Source organism: Trichomycterus rosablanca, chromosome 4, assembly GCF_030014385.1.
Source record: "Trichomycterus rosablanca isolate fTriRos1 chromosome 4, fTriRos1.hap1, whole genome shotgun sequence".
NCBI classification, from domain to species: domain Eukaryota; kingdom Metazoa; phylum Chordata; class Actinopteri; order Siluriformes; family Trichomycteridae; genus Trichomycterus; species Trichomycterus rosablanca.
In genome coordinates this window covers 6,950,042-6,970,931 of record NC_085991.1, presented here as the reverse complement: position 1 = coordinate 6,970,931, position 20,890 = coordinate 6,950,042, and the positions used below count along the sequence as shown (strand labels likewise).

At 40.6% G+C, this 20,890-nt stretch overlaps 1 protein-coding gene across 2 annotated transcripts; it reads right to left on the bottom strand.

The window, feature by feature from the left end:
• Positions 1-6,241: 6,241 nt before the first annotated feature.
• kif2c (kinesin family member 2C) lies at positions 6,242-19,842 on the bottom strand. 2 transcript variants are annotated; one of them, XM_062993004.1, is made up of 22 exons: positions 19,602-19,842; positions 17,747-17,841; positions 17,530-17,652; positions 16,704-16,752; positions 16,589-16,621; positions 15,929-16,057; positions 14,913-15,026; positions 14,266-14,363; positions 14,088-14,183; positions 13,279-13,333; positions 12,821-12,983; positions 11,704-11,794; positions 11,553-11,616; positions 11,362-11,453; positions 11,081-11,223; positions 9,668-9,872; positions 8,981-9,091; positions 8,072-8,139; positions 7,852-7,945; positions 7,544-7,618; positions 6,566-6,659; positions 6,242-6,482 (listed from the first exon to the last, which is right to left on the bottom strand). In XM_062993004.1, the coding sequence occupies exons 1-22, from the start codon at positions 19,660-19,662 to the stop codon at positions 6,418-6,420; spliced, it is 2,118 nt and encodes a 705-aa protein (XP_062849074.1). In that variant the 5' UTR covers positions 19,663-19,842; the 3' UTR covers positions 6,242-6,417. The 2 variants fall into 2 exon arrangements, with proteins under 2 accessions (XP_062849074.1, XP_062849075.1); XM_062993005.1 differs by lacking the exon at positions 16,589-16,621.
• Between the last annotated feature and the right edge of the window lie 1,048 nt (positions 19,843-20,890).

The window sequence follows — 20,890 nt, the reverse complement described above, 5'->3', positions numbered from 1 at the left end:
GAAATCCGCAAAAGTCGAAGCGCGATATAGCGAGGGATTACTGTAGTATGTGCATATTTAAAACTACTGTATTTGAATGATTCCATAATAACCTGACGTATATAAAATATCTGGAAGGGAATAATATTTTAAAATTAACACCCCACCACCACCCACCCACCCTTTATCTCCTTAAAAACTGTCTTCAAATGAAACTATTCATGGCAGCATTTTTCTGTGCATATGCACCCTAGGAATAACAGTTCATGGGCGTATCTCCCTCTCCTTCTGATTTATGTATTCCCACGTTTTAAAACAGTGGTTCTTTAACTTTTCAGACCACCCGTGTTCAAATAAAAACCTCTAGGTGCCAAAACCTTCATGTATCTCTTATGTGCAGAGAGCATGTACATATCATTTTGTTAAAAGCCTGACCAAGACTGTGGTCTCGATGTTTTTTTTTGTCCCAACAGAAGTAAATCCCAAAATTAGATCAACTTGGACTGTTTTAATTCTGGTCTGGCTGTTCAACAGACACAAGTAGGCGGGGCAAAGGAAGGACATGTGGATGGAAAATCATCTTATTGCACTACTAACATTCTGTATGTCAGGATTTTATGTAAAAAAAAAGAGGCTGCAGGCTTCACACGTGGCAGAGGAGGTGTGTGCTAGCCAGTGGTCATCCTCAGCCAGAGAGGGTGTGGTGCAAGCGACAACTCTGTTGGTCACGACTCCGGATTTATTTATTGTTTTGCATTTTTCCCCCAATTTTCCTCCCAATCTAGTTGTATCGAATGACCCGATTGCATTATGCTTCCTCTCTACTGATGCTGACCTCCACTCCTGATCGAGGAGAGCCAAGACTGCATCTTTTCACCTGCACGAGGCGAGTTCATGTGCGGTTCAGCTTTGTTTACGGAGAGCCACACCCTGATCCTCACTATCCCTCGACTCCCATCAATCAGCCATCAATCAGCTGATGCTGACCTCCACTCCTGAGCCGAGACCGACTCCTTTCCCCTCCGACACGTGCAGTAGCCGACTGCGTCTTTTCACCTGCACGAGGCGAGTTCATGTGCGGTTCAGCTTTGTTTACGAAGAGCCACACCCTGATCCTCACTATCCCTCGACTCCCATCAATCAGCCAGCAGAGGTCGTACATGCATCAGTTATGAGGTCCCGTCCGGACCTGAGCGCTTTGACTCCTGATATGACTCCCCACCCCACCAGCTTTTGAAGCCCCTGTCTAGCGTGGATCCAAATGTGGGGACCACTTAGGCAGTTCACTCATCAAGGAGGATTCCTTCATGTTGGATGGATAGTGCCTTGAAAAAGAAAAAGTGTGCTGGGTCAGTGGTGAGGCGCAGTTGGTGGGGTGGGGTGACGCTTGTACATTGCCGTTCCCAAATTGTTTGACTGGGTTGTTAATTTTTGCCAACCAGTTTTCATTTCTGCTCTATCCCTTGTCTATCTACTTTCTCTGTTGTGGGCTGCAGATGTTTTTGTGTCTTTTATTTGTTTCTTAGTTTCCATTGTTTTGGCCACTGCTTTTATTTTCCTTTTACCTTTTTTGTTTGTGGACAAAAAAGCCACATTATTGTTCTACTTCATTTTGGTAAGCATCCTGCAAATTGGGTTCCTTTTTTAATACCCGCCATCTAAGTGGTGAGGCGTGACCCGCCCTGTTCCACAAGGTGTAAGATGTAATTGTACTTACGCAGAATAGAGAGGGATATAGATTCAGCACCTTCCAGAGACACAGAGACACAAGAAAGCATCATCTAGTACTCGAAGGGAGAAGGCAATAGCAAGGGGGAAAAAGGAAGAAAAGAAAACAGAGGTCGCTCTGCTCGGTTGGACTCGCTGGGTGGTTCTGTCTGTTTATTTAGTCTGCCGAGGTGATGGGAACCGAACCTCGGACGCTGCCAATTTTCTCCGCACCGAGGAAAATATTCATGCGGACAGATGGAATCCAAGGAAAACGTGGAGAGTCAAACAGACCTGGGGGCCAACAGACACACATAGGCACAGACCTCACATGAAAAATATTACCAGATCAAGAAAATGCCAACAAATGCAAACTTCCTTAAGCCTCGGTTAAAAAAGGAACACGTCCAAAAAACCTTAGGAACCTTTTAAGTCAGCATCTTGGATGCAGAATGGTGAATATACGCCATTTCCCACCCCATATAGACGCTAATGACACAACTAGCTATAATTTCTGGCACATTTAGTCCATGATGGGATGGATGGTAAGAAAGAAGAAAAAGGATACTTTATTTATATGGGATTATTTATTTTGGAACCATCTGGCATTGGGGGCAACACACACTAACTCCATTCACATCTAGAGGCAAAAGTAGCAAATGCATCTTTTGCATATTTCGGGAGCAAACTGGAGACCCTGTATTAACCCTGTATCAGACCCAGGTCCCACTACAGAGCAGGTATTATTTAGGTGGTGGATCATTCTCAGCACTGCAGTGACACTGACATGGTGATGGTGTTTTAGTGTGTGTTGTGCTGGTATGAGTGGATCAGACACAGCAATGCTGCTGGAGTTTTTAAACACCTCACTGTCACTGCTGGACTGAGAATAGTCCACCGACCAAAAATATCCAGCCAACGGCGCACAGTGGGCAGCGTCCTGTGACCACTGATGAAGGTCTAGAAGATGACCAACTCAAACAGCAGCAATAGATGAGCGATCGTCTCTGACTTTACATCTACAAGGTGGACCAACTAGGTAGGAGCGTCTAATAGAGTGGACAGCGCTGCTGTGTCTGATCCACTCATACCAGCACAACACACACTAACACACCACCACCATGTCAGTGTCACTGCAGTGCTGAGAATGATCCACCACCTAAATAATACCTGCTCTGTGGTGGTCCTGTGAGGGTCCTGACCATTGAAGAACAGGGTGAAAGCAGGTTAAAAAGTATGTAGAGAAATAGATAGACTACAGTCAGTAATTGTAGAACTACAAAGTGCTTCTATATGGTAAGTGGAGCTGATAAAATGGACAGTGAGTGTAGAAACAAGTAGGTGGTATAAATAAGCCATGCTACACCAAAAGGCTTTCAAGAACATTTGCTACAAACTTGGCCTGGGTCAGCAAAGGACCAGTGTCTGGACAGTGTCTATATCAAGCCATGGCACCTGGGTGGTCCTTTAAAAATTACCGTGCCCCCAAATCTCATTAAAGCTCTCCCAGACCACCTCATGACGTCTATAATTAGAGAGAACAGACCGTGTTTATGCTTCAGTCCTCATTATTACACTGTCATGTCCACATACAATCAAGTTCTGTCCAATACTGTCCATACGTTCAGGTTATTTGAGCTTTCTAATATAAGCCTTGAAGCCTATATCAGTAGTAAAAACTACAGAATGTTGCCGGTTCAAGCCCCACTTCAGCCAAGTTGCCCAGTCGGGCCCCTAAACAATGCCCTTACCCCTCAATCGCTCACATACCGCAAATGTAAATATAAATATACAAGGTTCTGCTTATATCACCAGTCATGAACCATTACCGCCTCGCACAGTCCAGATGTAACTAACACAAGTGGAACGTAATAGTTGCGTCCTTTTTTAGCTTTGCAATAACACAGGAACATCAGTAGCACGCTACTATATGGTTTAGAGAAGTGTGTGTCTGTATATTTTAGGAGAATCGGTTTGGGAAATGCCACCCACCGAGAGGGGTCGTGGGGGTGTTTAGGGGTTGGGGGTTGTTCCTGCTGAAGAAGCACTTGGACCACTGGGCCTCACACGGAGATGCTGGGCCACCCAGATTTGGGTCTTTTTTTTTTTTTTTTTTTAGCCTTTGGCTAAAGCACTTGAGTGCTGGTTGTTCAGCTGACCTTTGATTTGTCATGTCAGCTTTGCAACACAGAGCTGTATGTCATGCCAGTATACACTGATCAGCCATAACATTAAAACCACCTCCTTGTTTCTACACACACTGTCCATTTTATCAGCTCCACTTACCATATACGTAGAAGCACTTTGTACTTCTACAATTACTGATTGTACTCTAGCTATTTCTCTACATACTTTTTTTAGCCTGCTTTCACCCTGTTCTTCAATGGTCAGGACCCCCACAGAGCAGGTATTATTTAGGTGGTGGATGATTCTTAGCACTGCAGTAACACTGACATGGTGGTGGTGTGTTAGTGTGTGTTGTGCTGGAGTTTTTACATACCGTGTCCACTCACTGTCCACTCTATTAGACACTCCTACCTAGTTGGTCCACCTTGTAGATGTAAAGTCAGAGACGATCGATCATCTATTGCTGCTGTTTGAGTTGGTCATCTTCTAGACCTTCATCAGTGGTCACAGGACGCTCCCCACGGGGCACTGTTGGCTGAATATTTTTGGTCGGTGGACTATTCTCAGTCCAGCAGGGACAGTGAGGTGTTTAAAAACTCAATCAGTGTCTGATCCACTCATACCAGCACAACACACACTAACACACCACCACCATGTCAGTGTCACTGAAGTGCTGAGAATGATCCACCACCCAAATAATACCTGCTCTGTGGTGGTCCTGGGAGAGTCCTGACCATTAAAGAACTGCATGAAAGGGGGCTAACAAAGCATGCAGAGAAACAGATGGACTACAGTCAGTAATTGTAGAACTACAAAGTGCTTCTATATGGTAAGTGGAGCTAATAAAATGGACAGTGAGTGTAGAAACAAGGAGGTTTTAATGTTATGGCTGATCAGGGTCAGAAAGGACAGTGAACATATCATGAGACACTAAATGGACAAAAGTATTGGGACACTAATTTATCTAATCTAATCTATCTAATTAGTTATTCTATCTAAACTAATCTAATTTAGTGTATTTCCCAAAACGTTGGTGTTTTTAGATTGTTTTACCCATGACTTAAACCACGATGACATTATTATTGTCCTTCCTTGGAGGACTGTTGGTGGGTATTCAGCATGTCCACCTGTGAGCATTTTAACTGGCCATAAGGATCAAAGTGACTTAGATCTTTGTCCCCACCCATAAGTGCTGCATTCAACTGTGGACTACAAGTAACTATAAGTCCTACATATTAAATCCCTGACCATGCACAGTCTTGAGGCGTGGTCCTACCGTTTTTGCTGATTGGTATCTATTCATTCCATTATTTTCTTTTATTCTAACTCCATAATCCTGGTCAGGGTCCGGCACCCGGCTGGCCACAAGTCAGGACAACACCTTGGACAAGGTGTCAATCGATACATAGTACTTACTCACACCCCTGGGAAATTTGGAGTAACTACAGGATGTTTTTTAATCCATATGCAAAGCTCTTTAGGACCCAGTACCCTGTTCACCAGATGCCAGGTTAGCGGTAACCTGAACATCTGTATTTCACACCCACTTAGTCTCCCCTATTGCACAACACTCACCAGACCAGACGTCTTAGCTCATTCAAAGTCACTGGGACAGGAGTAAGCTAAATGCCTCACTCCATTCCCAAAGGGCTTACAAATGCTCACAATTGGCTGGCAAGGCATTGAGGGTGTGACAGGATGCCAAAAGCCAAGAGCAGGACCCAGTTCTTGGCAAAGGGATGTCTGTCTCTTGGGGTAAATTCTTTTCTCTTGCACCACTCAAGAGCCCAAGTTCAACTTTGGCTTTAATGCCATCTGCACTGCAATTCAGCTCTTGTTTAAGAACACGCTGTAGTCCAATACCCTTCTTGACCCAAGACCTACATTCATCAGTCTTTCTCGACTACTTGCTTCATTGGAAACCTTTTACTCTATTGGGCTTCTTTACAAACGCGGTATTACCTCAGACCAGAGTCCAAATATTTTTACTGTTCTCATTGAATCAATCATGCATATGATTAGTGTTGCTATAAGCATAACTGTTCTAGCTATGACTGGTTATTAGTTCAGCTTTACAGCCACATCGCCAAAAATCAATGCAGAATCTTGCAATTCCATTTCATCCCATTAATTTCAGAACAGAGTGTCAAACTGTTCAAAATCAATTGACGCGAGACTGAATACCTGACCTGGTTTTCACCAGCCTGCTATGCAAGCTGCAGCCTCTTTACTATTTGCTTACATAAAGCCACAACTGTTACATTCTTAAATATTTAGCTACAATTAATTAAACTGCTTGATGGTACAACTACAGACCAGATGGTAAAGCTGTCCCTAAAGAGCCTTCATGTCTTCCTACTGTTCTGCTAAAAACCTGCTTAGTGACTGTTCAACCGTTCTTTCATATGAACTGGACGAACACAATCAGTTCTGGCCTGTCAGAAGAACATTTATTTAGTACATTAAAAGTTGACAACAAACATAATTAAACAAACTGTAAAAACACTTATAAGGAATTTTGAAACGAGGACGGGGGTCCATTAAGACAGAACTCAGTCAAAACATTTAAACAAACCAAACATGATTTATATCTCCATGTGCAGGTCATGCTTGATTTGGCGACCTGGCTTTCAGTGCCTCGATAGCTGATCGCAGAGCTTTGTAGGATCCTACAGAAGAACAAAAACAGACTTTTAGGTTTTGAGATTGTGTTTTATAGTATTCATATAAAACGAATTCAGATTGAACATACCTTGCAGCCTCTCCATGTATGCATCAATTTCCGGTAGACCGCTGACAATGTCATATGATGAGTGTTCCATCGCTCTGGCAATTTCACCGCCACCCTGAAACACAGGAAAAGTGGTATACTAAAGCAATAAGCCACGAGAGGCCATGCGGTACTGTGATTTTAGCACGGGGAATGGCTAAAACTTCTTTCCCCGTGCTAAAATCATAACAGTAATGCACGGTCTCGAGTGGCTTATTGCTTTTATAAAACGGCGGTCAACATAAAATACAATAAATACAATGTTTAATTCATAAATGTATTTATTGTGTATAAACTTACAATAAAGCATTCTTCCGCGACGCAAGGTAGTTCGATTAACAGTGTTGCTAGGCAACATGAGGGCGAAAATAACATTAACTTTTTCTATTCAGTGGCGTATTAATATGGAATGATGTGAGGTGGTCATAGGTGTGCGTTTATCGGGGATTTTACAACGGCTTCGAACGCGGCTCAGCCAATCAGATTTAAGGACCGGAACTATCCGTTTTATAAAGTAGGTTTTGCTATACACCTAAGTGTAAAAAAAAACATCACAGCGTGTAAAAAAGTCAGGTTAATTAATTACATTTAATTATGCAAATGTGTTTATTTATTTATTAGGATTTTACTGTTGTGTTTTACACTTTGGTTACATTCATGACAGGACAGGTAGTTTACTTGATACACAAGATTCATCAGTTTAAGTCTTTAATGTCAAACACGGTCATGGACCATTTCATATCTCCAAATGACCTCACTTGCACGTCTTTGGACTGTGGGAGGAAACCAAAGCTCCCAGAGAAAAACCACGCAGACCTGGGAAGAACATGCAAACTCCACACAGAAAGAACCCTAACCCAGGACTTTCTTGCTGTGATGCACCGCGCCACCCAGTTATGTGAATTAATGTGAATTTTTGTTGTTTACAAAAAAATCAGGGTAAAGGAGTAAGCCACACACCTGTAGATCCTCATAGAACCTCTCCTCCACCTCGGAGATCTGACCCCCGACCTCAAGTTCTGCATCAATAAACTCCTAAAAAAAGAGAAAAAAATTATTAAATAAAACAAGAGGGTTTTCTTTATTTGTTTTTACATTTTTCACATAAGTAAAAAGTTAATAAGCTTTTGTATTTTATTTTTATTTTTATATTCTTCACAATGAGTGTTTTTAATATATTAAACAATAAGTTAGAGTTAGTTAATAATAATAATAATGGTACAACTTAAGATCTCCAATCTCTATGGACTCTGTAAGGCTTTACTTACCTCCTTCAAAACACTGTTGCCGTCATCAGACTCCTCTGATAGTTTAGTGTTCTCCTGTGCAACTCCTTTAGACATTCCATTTAACTCTTTCACCCTAATGACCAGACAAAAACGTAGAGAAGTACAACACTATATTTAGCCTCTCAATGAAAACAAAACAGCACAAAGTGCTTAAATTGGTAACATTCAAAGATGCTTAGTAAGGAACACGGGGATGTACCTGTCTGCATAACGTAGTGTATTCAAGGTGTAATCACATGAGCTCATTCCAGGCGAGATCATGGCAATCTGAATGGCAAAGCATTAGTTATTTATATCGATATGGCTTCTCTCATTTTATTTAATAAAGAATGTATACTCATTAATAATTTCTTTTAACTGCTAACTGACCGTCATGAGTCGATGGTTAACTGATAACCACCGAGCATATTAAAATCAATCAGAGTGAACCTATCAGTTAATTAGAAAAGCAACATAAACACAACAAAAAGAACCAGTTCCGCATTCAGAAGAGCAAACCATTACAAGAACGAACTAATGTCTTTTTATTTCATTTTTATAAACTGCTCTATCCTGGTCGAAGTCACAGTGGGTCTGGTTTCACTGGCAAACAATGGGTGCAAGGAAAGAATATCCCAGACAGAGTGCCAACCCATTTCAGGGCTTTGGCCGATCATGTCTGCGTAGATATCTGGCTGGCTGAAAGCACGGCTGAGATTTGACCCCTGGATCTCAGCGATGGTGGGCTAGCAATGCGGTTGGTAAGTTCAAGCTCATGCTGACAAGATGAATGTGGTTATTACATTTATACTAGAGCATAATTTAGACGTGAGTTTAACATGGTCAGACTCCATGGTGACACAAAACAGCTTCCCAGTTTGTCATTTTAATGTGTACCAATTTCATTTAATACAATATAAATGTGTAATTAAGTTTTACTATGCAAATTAGAAACTTTACACAGAGGGTGAGTCAGGCTGTGTTTCAAATTGGGGCGTTTACTTTCTGTACAAACTGTAGCTGCGCTCTAAACAGGAACATTACAGAAACAGTAGCAGGTACCGTAGTACGAGCTTTTGTGAATACTCAATAACTGAGTCACTGACACTACTGGCCACATTTCATTTACCATGCAGGTTCTGGAGTTCTCGCCGATGAAAGAGTCTCTGAGCACCTGGGTAAGTTTACTCATCCTGAAGGGGATGTGCTCACTGTTCTGCCCCAGTGATCGGATACACTCCTGGAATTCACACACAGCATTAGTAAGGTGGTTGCTTAGATAGCACTCGAACATTATAAACTTTCCAGCTCTAAACTGCATTTCCATTTGCATAACTTTATTAAAAACATATATTCGTTACAAGTAATTAGCCAAAATATTAGGACCACCTCCAAAAATGTGCATGGCACCATTTAAAGAAGTCAAAGTATCTATGCTAACCTCGTACCCTCGTACCATGGGCAATGGTTCCCCAAAGATCATTGACAAATGGGCACTGGTGCACTGTTTACCCGTGGACGTTGGATAATACATCTCGCAAAGAACAGAGTTTGAAGGCTCTGCTGGTAATCTCCTGGTATCAGATACCACAGGACATAAGACATCTTGTGGAGTCCATATCTCTGCAAATGTGAGCTGTTTTGACAGCATATAAGGCAGGTGGTTCTAATATTCTGGCTCATCAGTGTATACAATTTCCTTATACACTTAATAAACATTTAGTTTACCCCAACCTCAAATGTTGCATAAGAGGTCAAGAGAAACACTATAGACTTCACCCAGCCATCATTCGTACATTCAATTTGTCAACAGTACCTTCAAAGCCAGAAGGCTGCGATTGATCTCTGCCGTCTCCACCATGGTCTGCCGGTCATTGCTGCTGATGTCCGTGCCCCGCTCATTTCCAGCCAGGTCCACCAGAGAGAACTTTCCATGAAGCAGCTTACGCCTCCTCAGGATCACTTGTAGCACGGCATGGGAACGGGACGAGTTGGCATTGGCAAACGTCTGGCCAGACGTTCTGATATAAAAGTAAGTAAAACAGTGTAAACATTTCTAGCATTATTTGAAGATATATATGAATACATCATTTGCACTGCTACATTAAGTCTTCTGTGAAGATGCTTCTATTGCAGATTGCTTCTTTTCACTTCTTACCCAGCAGATGGCACTACACTATCTACATTGTATTTCGTGAGTTTGGTGACATCTGCTGGTAAAACCGTTGAACAGCATGTCTTTTATTTACAAGTTCGATTTGCCTCTACAGCTTGTGGGAATTTTTAGGAAATATTTTGCCCACAGACAGACTAAACAAAGAACTACACACTCATGATAATGAGAGAAGGAAAAATAAGGAAACTGGCTAGCAAACTTGTTTTCAGTGTTTAATTACTTGTCAAACCACGGGAAATCAGCGTAGTTATCATGCAAGGAAAGAAAACGTGACTACAGACTTATAATAATAATAATGAAAGAAGTTTATTTAGTATATTTAATCTTCTCTTATACTTTTATTATATTACTAGGATTTTTACTGCATGTTTTACACACTTTGGTTACATTCATGGCAGGACAGGTAGTTACTGGTTACACAAGAATCATCAGTTCAAGTTTAATGTCAAACCCAGTCATGGACAATTTTGTATTTCCAATTAACCTGACTGCATGTCTTCAAACTGTGGGAGGAAACCAGAGCCCCGAGGACACACGGAGAACATGCAAACTCCATACAGAAAGGCGACAGTGCTACCCACGTGTCTTATACAACAAGGATAGAAGTTGGACATTACTATCAAAAAATAACTAATAAAACATACATGAAGAATTGTCTCTAATAATTTACTATTAATACTAATACTAATAATAATAATAAGTTTTCTCAGAGACTCAAGGTCACTTTTCAAGACAGTAAATAGATGTAAAAGCACAGATAAATACACTATATGGACAAAAGCATTGGGACAATTATTAAATTCATGTGTGTCAGCCACAACAACTGCTAAAATGTGCAATTAGGAGATTATTTGTGCACAAAGCAAGCTCTATAAAGACATGAAGAAAAGCTTGGTTTAAAGAACTCAGCCTCAAGTAAACAACAACCAGTGCCCAGCCATACAAGAATAGTGTGTAAGGCACATATGCACTTTTTAATGGAATAATCTGAGTACCAGCATGTTTGTAAGAAGGGAATTTAAAAGCCGGAGCATTTCATGATAAAAAGTATACCTGCATGCGCTGCCCTTCTCGATCATTTTTATAACATCGTCAACGGACGAGACCGGCATTTCCTGCAGGCCGACGACTTGCATCTGCTGATTTTCATCCTCCAGAACACGCAGTTTTGCCTTCTTATTTAGCAAGTCGAAAACCTAAGAACACAAGATCGTTACATTCATGTTTTTAATAACATCAAAACAGTTTTGAATTGAGGACCTAAATCTAGTATATCCCATACTATAACATTAATTAAACGTTTCAATCCCGATTTTACATTAGTCAGCACATACCTTTCCATTGTAGATCTCAAAGAACGTCACATATGGAGTCAGGTCCAAGTCAGCATATCTCTTCTGATACAGAAGGGTAAAGACATCCTGTGCTGTAAGGTTCAAAAATAAAAGAAATAAACAGTTTATTTTTTAAAATATATGATCGAATACAGTACATAGACATTTCAGGTGAGACATTTTCAAGTCACCTGCCAAAGCATAGATTCCCTTTGAGCTGTTCTGCGCCTTTCCTGAAAAATCACCACCCATCGTCTAGGAAGGGCACCAAAAGAAAATGCATCAACATCAACGTGAATTTTTAATGCAGTTTTATTATTTAACACCAGTAGCAGCACTAACATGAGTCTTTCCACTCCCGGTTTGTCCATAGGCAAAACATGTTGCCCTTCCACCGTCGAAAATAGTCTTGACCAGAGGTTTGGCAGTAAACCTGAAAATAATAGGTGAAATAAAAGAAAGTTCAAGATTGGAATTAGGGAAGAACCAAAATCTAAGGCAGCACTAGTTGGACATCATTGAGAGGCGCACATGATTTTTCTATACCTTATGGATCCTAAAAGGAAATGGAAATACCACCTTCCAACTGACTAATCTGCAGCTATGCAGCCTCATACGCAACAAACTGTGATGCACTGTGTATTGACACCTTTCTATCAGAACCAGCATTAACTTCTTCAGCAGTTTGAGCAACAGTAGCTGGTCTGTTGGATCGGACCACACGGGCCAGCCTTCGCTCTCCACGTGCATCAATGAGCCTTGGCGCCGATTTACTACTATTCCTACTACACCCCACAAGAGCTGCAGTTTTGGAGATGCTCTGACCCAGTCGTCTAGCCATCACAATTTGGCCTTTGTCAAACTCACTCAAATCCTTACGCTTGTCCATTGTTCCTGCTTCTAACATCAACTTTGAGGATAAAACGTTCACTTGCTGCCTAATATATCCCACCCACTAACAGGTGCCGTGATGAGATAATCAGTGTTATTCACTTCACCTGTCAGTGGTCATAATGTTATGCCTCATCTGTGTATGTAATATGCTAAGTTTGATAGCTTGATCTTTGCTTATGATAAAACATGTTGACCAAACGGCTTCTGTAAGCAACTTCACTACAACAAGAATTGAACAGGAACTTTGTGTTGGGCTTTTATGACACACTTCCATATAAGGTTTATAGCATATGTATAAGCAACTGGAAACTGGTACGATTATGTGATCTGTCAAAATGACCAAAATGCCCACCCCTTACTGACAATGGACATTTCTGTCACAAAGCAGCAACAGGCGTCCTATTAGAAGAGCTCTGGATTACAACACAATGCACACACTGATATCCTGAGGTTAGGTGGCACCGCCACATTAACCATGACATTCAAAACCACTAAAGTTCCCATAATGAATAATAATGCATAACTGGGCAAGGAAAAGAAAAAAGAAAATCTCCCAAAACACTACCTGTAAACCAAGTCGTTGGAGGCTTCTTCATCAAATGAGTAATCAAAGTGGAAAAGTTGGTTATCCAGGTACTTGGTGAGATCAACCTTCTGCTTGGGTTCATGGAACAGGAGAACTCCATTCCCAGGGATGGTCACCACTTCAATCTCTTTTCTAGCCGTTTCTGGACATACAATCACCACAATGAAACAAGGAACATATTGTAGGTATATACATAAACACGGTCAGGTTGTCCAAGATTTCCAATTTTTCATCATCAAGATTAGTAAGAGTTTCTAAATCAGAAATGATGAATAATGTGGTAATAAAGCTCAGATGATGCTAATGCATTTACATTTAAATGACAACATGCAATATTAGGAACCTAAAGCACAACAGGATTTAGCCAGATGTATGTAAACATATGAGCATTTAGTTTCAATATGACTGTTTACTGCTACACCTTTTCATCAGCCTACCTTTTTTATTGAGTGGTCGCTTGCGAACGCAAACACAAATTCTGTGGAGTTCAACCTTAAGAAAACACACAAATGCAGATTGATTTTAAATGTTAACCTATTCCTTTACAAAGATTAAATAACAAAGAAAGCTCATTAAAAACATCTGCCTCATGGGCACTAGCTCTGTGGCATCTACGCAGCTACAAAACCAGCTGTGAACTTGAGTCAGAAATGCCAGCTTATTTTATTTATTTATTTATTTATTAGGATTTTAACGGAGCTTGCAGAAGAAACTCGCTTAGACACGGGGAGAACATGCAGACTCCACACAGAAAGGACCCAGACTGCTCCACCTGGGAATATAATCCAGGACCTTCTTGCTGTGGGGTGACAGTGCTACCCACCGAGCCGCCACTGAATTGCAAATTGGGAAATAAGGTGTGCGTGTGTGTGGAAGGGGGGAAACGGAACATGTGTCAGAAATATGTAATACAGTACCTATGTAACCATGTATAGGATTGCTTTAGGACCAAAGCCTTTTATTTTCACAGTACTAAATAATGGTAAATAATGTAGGGCAAGCCATAGCCTAGATAGCCTAGTGGTTAAGGTACTAGTAATCAAAAGGTCACTGGTTCAAGCCCCACCAGTCAGGTTGCTGCTGTTGGGCCATTGAGCAAGGCCCCTTAACCCTTAATTGCTTAAACTGTAACTGTAATGTAAGTCGCTTTGGATAAAGGCGTCTGCTAAATGCTGAAAATGTAAATGTAGGCAACAATAGTTCCTCTGTTGTTTTAGCAGAATGCTCTAACTGTGCATCAACTTACAGGATCAGTCAAAGATAAAGGAACTTTCTCCACGGTTTCCCGGTACTCTTCAATCATTTGGTAAAACTGCTTGTTCGGCCGGTTCATGTCTCCATACTACGAATAAACAAAAACAGTAAAGTCTGTAAGTAACATGCAATCTAAAAATATAACTTTCTTAAATAGTCGTACTACAAACCTTTCCTTTCTTTGTCTGATTTTCAGGGTTTTTAGTCGACAGTGACAACCTTTTACTTGCTGTTTTATTTACTTCTGGAACTCGCGACACACGGTGGTCTGAGATAAAAACAAAAAGCAAATTGAGTGTCAGTCTGCACCGATCAGCCATAACATTAAAACCACCTCCTTGTTTCTACACTCACTGTCCATGTTATCAGCTCCACTTACCATATAGAAGCACTTTATATTTCTACAATTACTGACTGTAGTCCATCTGTTTCTTTGCATGCTTTGTTAGCCCCCTTTCACCCTGTTCTTTAATGGTCAGGACCCCCACAGGACCACCACAGAGCAGGTATTATTTGGGTGGTGGATCATTCTCAGCACTGCAGTGACGAGAATCATCCACCACCTAAATAATACCAGTTCTGTGGGGGTCCTGACCATTGAAGCACAGGGTGAAAGCAGGCTAAAAAGATATGTAGAGAAATAGATGGACTACAGTCAGTAATTGTAGAACTACAAAGTGCTCCTATATGGTAGTGGAGCTGATAAAATGGACAATGAGTGTAGAAACAAGGAGGTTAAATCGGTGTATAATACAACTAGAAAAGAACCTGTTCTGTAAACGCTGAAAAACTGACCAGTAAATAGGTCCCAACTTACTTGTTGTGGGTGCAGGGGCACATTTTGAGGCTTCGCTTTCTGACACGGCTTCGATAGCAGGCAGCAAAGGAGATGGTGGTTTAGCAGCCTGCCTCCTTGTATAACTCGGTAATCCTGCCATGTCAGAGAAAAATAGTTCAGGCACGTCATTAATAAAATGTGTTTGCAATGCTGTGATTTATGTCTGTATTATATGTTGAATTATTATTGACTTTACATCACATGCTACACATACACCGACCAGGCATAACATTATGACCACTGACAGGTGAAGTAAATAACACTGATTATCTCTTCATTACAGCACCTGTTAGTAGGTGAGATATATTAGGCAGCAAGTGAACATTTTATCCTCAAAGTTGATGTCAGAAGCAAGAAAAATGGACAAGCGTAAGGATTTGAGTGAGTTTGACAGGGGCCAAATTGTGATGGCTAGATGACTGGGTCAGAGCATCTCCAAAACTGCAGCTCTTGTGGGGTGTTTCCGGTCTGCAGTGGTCAGCATATATCAAACGTGATCCAAGGAAGGAACAGTGGTAAACCGGCGACAGGGTCATGGGCGGCCAAGGCTTGTTGATGCACGTGGGGAGCGAAGGCTGGCCCGTGTGGTCTGATCCAACAGATGAGCTACTGTAGCTAAAACTGCTGAAAAAGTTCATGCTGGTTCTGATAGAAAGGTGTCAGAATACACAGTGCATCACAGTTGCAGGGCTGTTTTGGCAGCAAAAAGAGGACCAATACAATATTATGGTCATAATGTTATGCCTGATCGGTATATATATATTAGTGTTTCCTATATAGTGTAATTTGTCATATTGCTGTATAATAGTAAATGCGTCACATAGACAATATTAGTTTATTTTATTGTATTTTAACTGTATTCACTTTGTGCTGAAGCTGCTGTAACACTCGAATTTCCCCCATAGGGATCAATAAAGGAATCTTTTCTACCTCATCTTAATTATCCCAACAACAATGAATGTCTAAGTGGTCTTAATATTCATAAACGTACTAACCCGAGGGTCTGGGAATGGTAGATGAAGGCTGCTCCTGACTGGGAGCATCATCAGCGTTTGTCGCTCCAGTGGATGGAACTGCAGGAGGTCGAAACAGACATGTCTGACGTGTGGTCATTCTCCTGGGAACTTAAGGGGGAAGTTAAACAATCAGCGAAAGGCGACTGGTATACAAATTTACGTTATATGCAAGCGCTAGATTTGCGATAGCAGTCAATAACAAAACTATTATTATTAGGACTGTCATTGAAATTCACTATTAAATGAAACACGTTACAACTGGTATGAACAGTTAACACCATAAAAAAGGGGGTGGTGGATTGGTCATGTGCCGATATTAAATTTGAAACCATGATACCTGCCTAACTAGAAGAAGGGGGTCCCAAAACTTTTGTCCATATAGTGTTTCAAGTGAACAGGACAACATCTATGCCCAACATGTCTACTGAAAATTTCTGGAACTGGCATCCAAGTGCAGCACTAGCTTTAATTACCACTGGGTATTTTGACACATTATCGGCACATGTCCAGTGCAAAGAAGAGTAAATGTCAAGCCACCAAGGATTAACCTAATGATCAATATTAGGTTTTAGATTTTTAAAGCCCCAGCAGTGCGAGTGCATTGATCAAGAGGGGATAAAGCATTCACTGCAGGCAAACCTGGCTCCTCGGGAGGACCAGCTGGAGGCGCAGCTTTAAACGGGAGAAATGACACATTAACATAATACAACAACTCATGTTTACGAAGCACAATTCATTTATAATAAATACTTACACTCTGAGGGGGCAGGAAGTTTTGAAACCTTTGGGGGAAGCTCTGATTTCTGAAAGCCAAAGAAGAGAGACATGCCTATAAGCTTAGTGATGGATAATAGGGCTGCAAGGATAAAATCCAATGATAAAATTAAATCAAATAATGAAAAAGATCATATAATCAATTGATTGTGCTCAGATAGCGTAGTGGTCTAACATGGTAGCACATTGAGAAGTGTTCAAACTTGACCTGGTCAGGTGTCCACACAAACACAATTGGCCAAGTACGCGGGAAAGAAAAGGTCAGACAGGGTCCACAGGGATGGTCTGGGTGCTTGTGCGAGTGGGGTTGGGGTTTTTCGCTTGGGTACAAATAGAGCAAAGCATATCGCCATATACGATAAGACTAAAGGAACCAAACACTGGCAGGTGATGAGAAGCGGCTGCATTATGGACACACTGAAGAAAGTGTGTGGTCAATCTGACCCTCCTTGATCATATCAAAGCTTGCAGTGGCAGCAGATTAAAACTAGGGAATTAGAAATAACTACATTAACACAATCTTTTGTTCTCCTTGGTAAAAACACATTTTAAGTATCGTTTGTTTCTTTGATTCTTAACGCCATGTCAGCTGCTATGGATGTTATAATGGCTGAATAAAAGGTTCTTTAAAAGGTCAAAGTGAGGGTCGATTTGTTATGTATAGGAATTCACACGTTTTAGGTAAGATCCTATAAATTAGATCAGTGATATGTTTAATAATAAATGCATATCAATAAATCATTCTAAAAATGATATAAAATGGAAGAGATGATTTAGAAGATTTATGGATAAAAAAAAAACCTTACTTTTTCAGCTTTAGGTGCTCGTGCAGGGTTGGGTGTTGGTGCCGAGGAAGGCCCTGGCTTTTCTGATGATTGCAGGTACTGAATTATATCAGCATTGAGCTGACAGATGTCACTCAGGTCAATCTAGTAGACACAGACCCACAAAGTCATTACCACGAACACAAATGTACACACTGCTAAGCCACTGAAGGGAAGGACATTTAGAGCTGATGCTAACCTCTTTTCCTTTGGTCACATCCTTTTCAGTCCATTCCACATGAACCGTTGACTTGGCAGGATTGACAGTTTTCACTGTTGCACTGTGCACTCTCCCTTCACAGAAAGACCAGAAAGCGATATGTGCATAAGGTAAATCATGCTTTAAGAACGGTTTATGTATCATGTAAAGCATTAACAACTGTGAAAAGAAAGTAAAAGACGACTGACTGTGGACAAGCTTACTGCAAGCAATGTATAAAAAAATGAAAGGTCTGATGTTAGGATGTTTACTGCAGTTTGGTTCCTATTAATGTGTACAATGTTTATAATGTCTGTAATTAAAACTGCATACATTCACAGCATTAAAGGGACGGCCTCATAGCAAGAAGGTCCTGGGTTTGATCCCCAGGTGGGGCGGATCGGGTCCTTTCTGTGTGGAGTTTGCATGTTCTCCCTGTGTCTGCCAAGTCCAAAGACATGCAAGTGAGGTGAACTGGAGATACCAAATTGTCCATGACTGTGTTCGATATAACCTTGTGAAGTGATGAACCTTGTGTAATGAGTAACTACCGTTCCTGTCATGAATGTAACCAAAGTGTGTAAAACATGACGTTAAAATCCTAATAAACAAACAAACAGCATTAAAGATCTTAAATACAACATGAACCACTATTTTATGATAGCGTACTACAGATACTTGGTACTGTAACATATTAATAAATGCATCCACTTTTATTAACGTTAAGTATGGAGGTTAATCTTTTACCTCATTTTGTCTTTTATGTCTTGGGGCAAAGACTAGACCTGATTATTGTGACATCTGCTGATAAAAAATTATATACTCATACTAAAGGCTGTGTGTTTGTTTATTAGAATTTTAACACCATGTTTTACACTTCATGACAAGACAGATAGTTACCGGTTACATATGATTTATCAGTTCAAGTTTAATGTCAAACAGTCATGGGCAATGACTGGACTGTGGGAGGAAAACGGTCCATCTGTTTCTCTACATACTTTTTTTAGCCTGCTTTCACCCTGTTCTTCAATGGTCAGGACCCCCACAGGACGACTACAGGTATTATTTAGGTGTTGGATCATTCTCAGCACTGCAGTAACAATGACATATGGTGGTGGTGTGTTAGTGTGTGTTGTGCTGGTATGAGTGGATCAGACACAGCAATGCTGCTGGAGTTTTTAAACACCTCAGTCACTGCTGGACTGAGAATAGTCCACCAACCAAAAATACCCAGCCAAGTTGACCGACTCAAACAGCAGCAATAGATGAGCGATCGTCTCTGACTTTACATCTGCAAGGTGGACCAACTAGGTAGGAGTGTCTAATAGAGTGGAAAGTGAGTGGACACGGTATTTAAAAACTCCACTCATACCAGCACAACACACACTAACACACCACCACCATGTCAGTGTCACTGCAAGGCTGAGAATGATCCACCACCTAAATAATACCTGCTCTGTGGTGGTCCTGACCATTGAAAAACAGGCTAAAAAAGTATGTAGAGAAACAGATGGACTACAGTCAGTAATTGTAGAACTACAAAGTGCTTCTATATGCTAAGTGGAGCTGATAAAATGGACAAGGAGGTGGTTTTAATGTTATGGCTGATCGGTGTATAACCACTTTACTTAATCTGAATAAATAGTACATTATTTACAATGTTAAGCATGCAGTGTTCGTTTGATGACAAGCACCAGTCGTTTATCCCTGGCAGATTTGAACTGAACGAACACTTATGCAGTTAGTGAACTTGTTAGTAGTGTAGCATATACGAATCATAAAATTAGTCAAACACAAGTAGCAGCTAGGCTAACTGCTAGCTTATTTTTCCTAACTAAGAATATTAGTTTCTTACCGTCACTGCGGCTAATTTTAACAGCGAGTCCAACTAGAAGTTTCGCCACTGCTGGTTCCATGTCTTCTCTCTTAATACAAACAGACTAAATATACAATACCAGTGCGTTAATTATAAATAATATAAGCAATAATAAGGGTATAAACAAGAGCAATTTGTTCTACTGCGCTTTAGCACCGCACAGCTTCACTCATAACAACACTCCTCAACCGCCAAGCTTTCAAATTTCTCCACCGGAAGTTGGTAGGAGGGAAGCTCGTGCGCTCCAATTAAATCAAAAACAAGAGCGATTTTCAAAACGCCCGTTAAAAGTCTCCATTAAACCGTTTGTAAAATGCAATAAAAACAACATGTGATTTTTTTTTTGTTTGTTTTAACTTGTATTTAACTGACAAAAGTGCAAAGAAATGATATTCAGGGTTTTTTACTGACCAACTTAATAGTATTTTGTCAACATAAACACATTTAGCACTTGACGTCTGAAACTAAGGTGACCACTTCCATAACCCCAAAAAGGAGAACACCAGACCTACAAAAAAGAGGGTTGCGTATAATTGTAATGAAATTAAATGTCACATTTAATTCGACTTATGATAATTTAGTACAAAAAGCATGAAATTAATCTTGCATACTCTTCAAAACGAAAGGGAGCCGACCACTCAGAGCCGTACAATGGGTGTTAGAGCTGTGCGGTTCCTGAATCACCCGGGTTAATGATTCGAATCTTTGTACTGAATCAGGAATCACGATTCCGAAATCTCAATTAACCCGGATCCTATGAGCTGGGCGGTTCCTGAATCACCCGGGTTAATGATTCGAATCTTTGTACTGAATCAGGAATCACGAGTCTGACTGGCTGCTGCTAAGTACACAAGGCGAGTGAGCAGACTCACTAAAAACACTGCAGACTCAGATGATTTGGCTGAACCAGCTTCACTCCAGTCTGTAAATCTAACTAATAAGTTAAATATTCCAGTAAACAAGCAGTTAAACACACTGGTGTTTGTTATGTGGCTGATTTTATGCACATGCTATTATTATTATTATCAATAGTAGTGGTATAGATTAGTAATGCAGCATATTTTCTTGTAAGCAAAACAACAACAAAATAGTTATATTATTATCAAAAGTGCAAGAATTTTTGCCCATTCTTGCTTGATATAAGACGTCAACTGCTCAACAGTTGGGTTCAATCTGGAGAACTGAACCCACCATGACTCTGACCAAGATAAGGTGATGGTACAAGATTACAATGAAATGAGTAATAATAGGCCCATGAGTTAGTCAAT

Excerpts from the sequence above, each read along its gene's own strand:
- kif2c (XM_062993004.1), bottom strand. The coding sequence starts at position 19,662 with ATGGAACCAGCAGTGGCGAAACTTCTAGTTGGACTCGCTGTTAAAATT. Across the intron at positions 14,184-14,265 it reads ATCAGACAAAGAAAGGAAAG|TATGGAGACATGAACCGGCC; the intron begins GTTTGTAGTACG and ends GTTTATTCGTAG. Across the intron at positions 9,873-11,080 it reads GAGAAGGGCAGCGCATGCAG|AACGTCTGGCCAGACGTTTG; the intron begins GTATACTTTTTA and ends CTTTTATATCAG.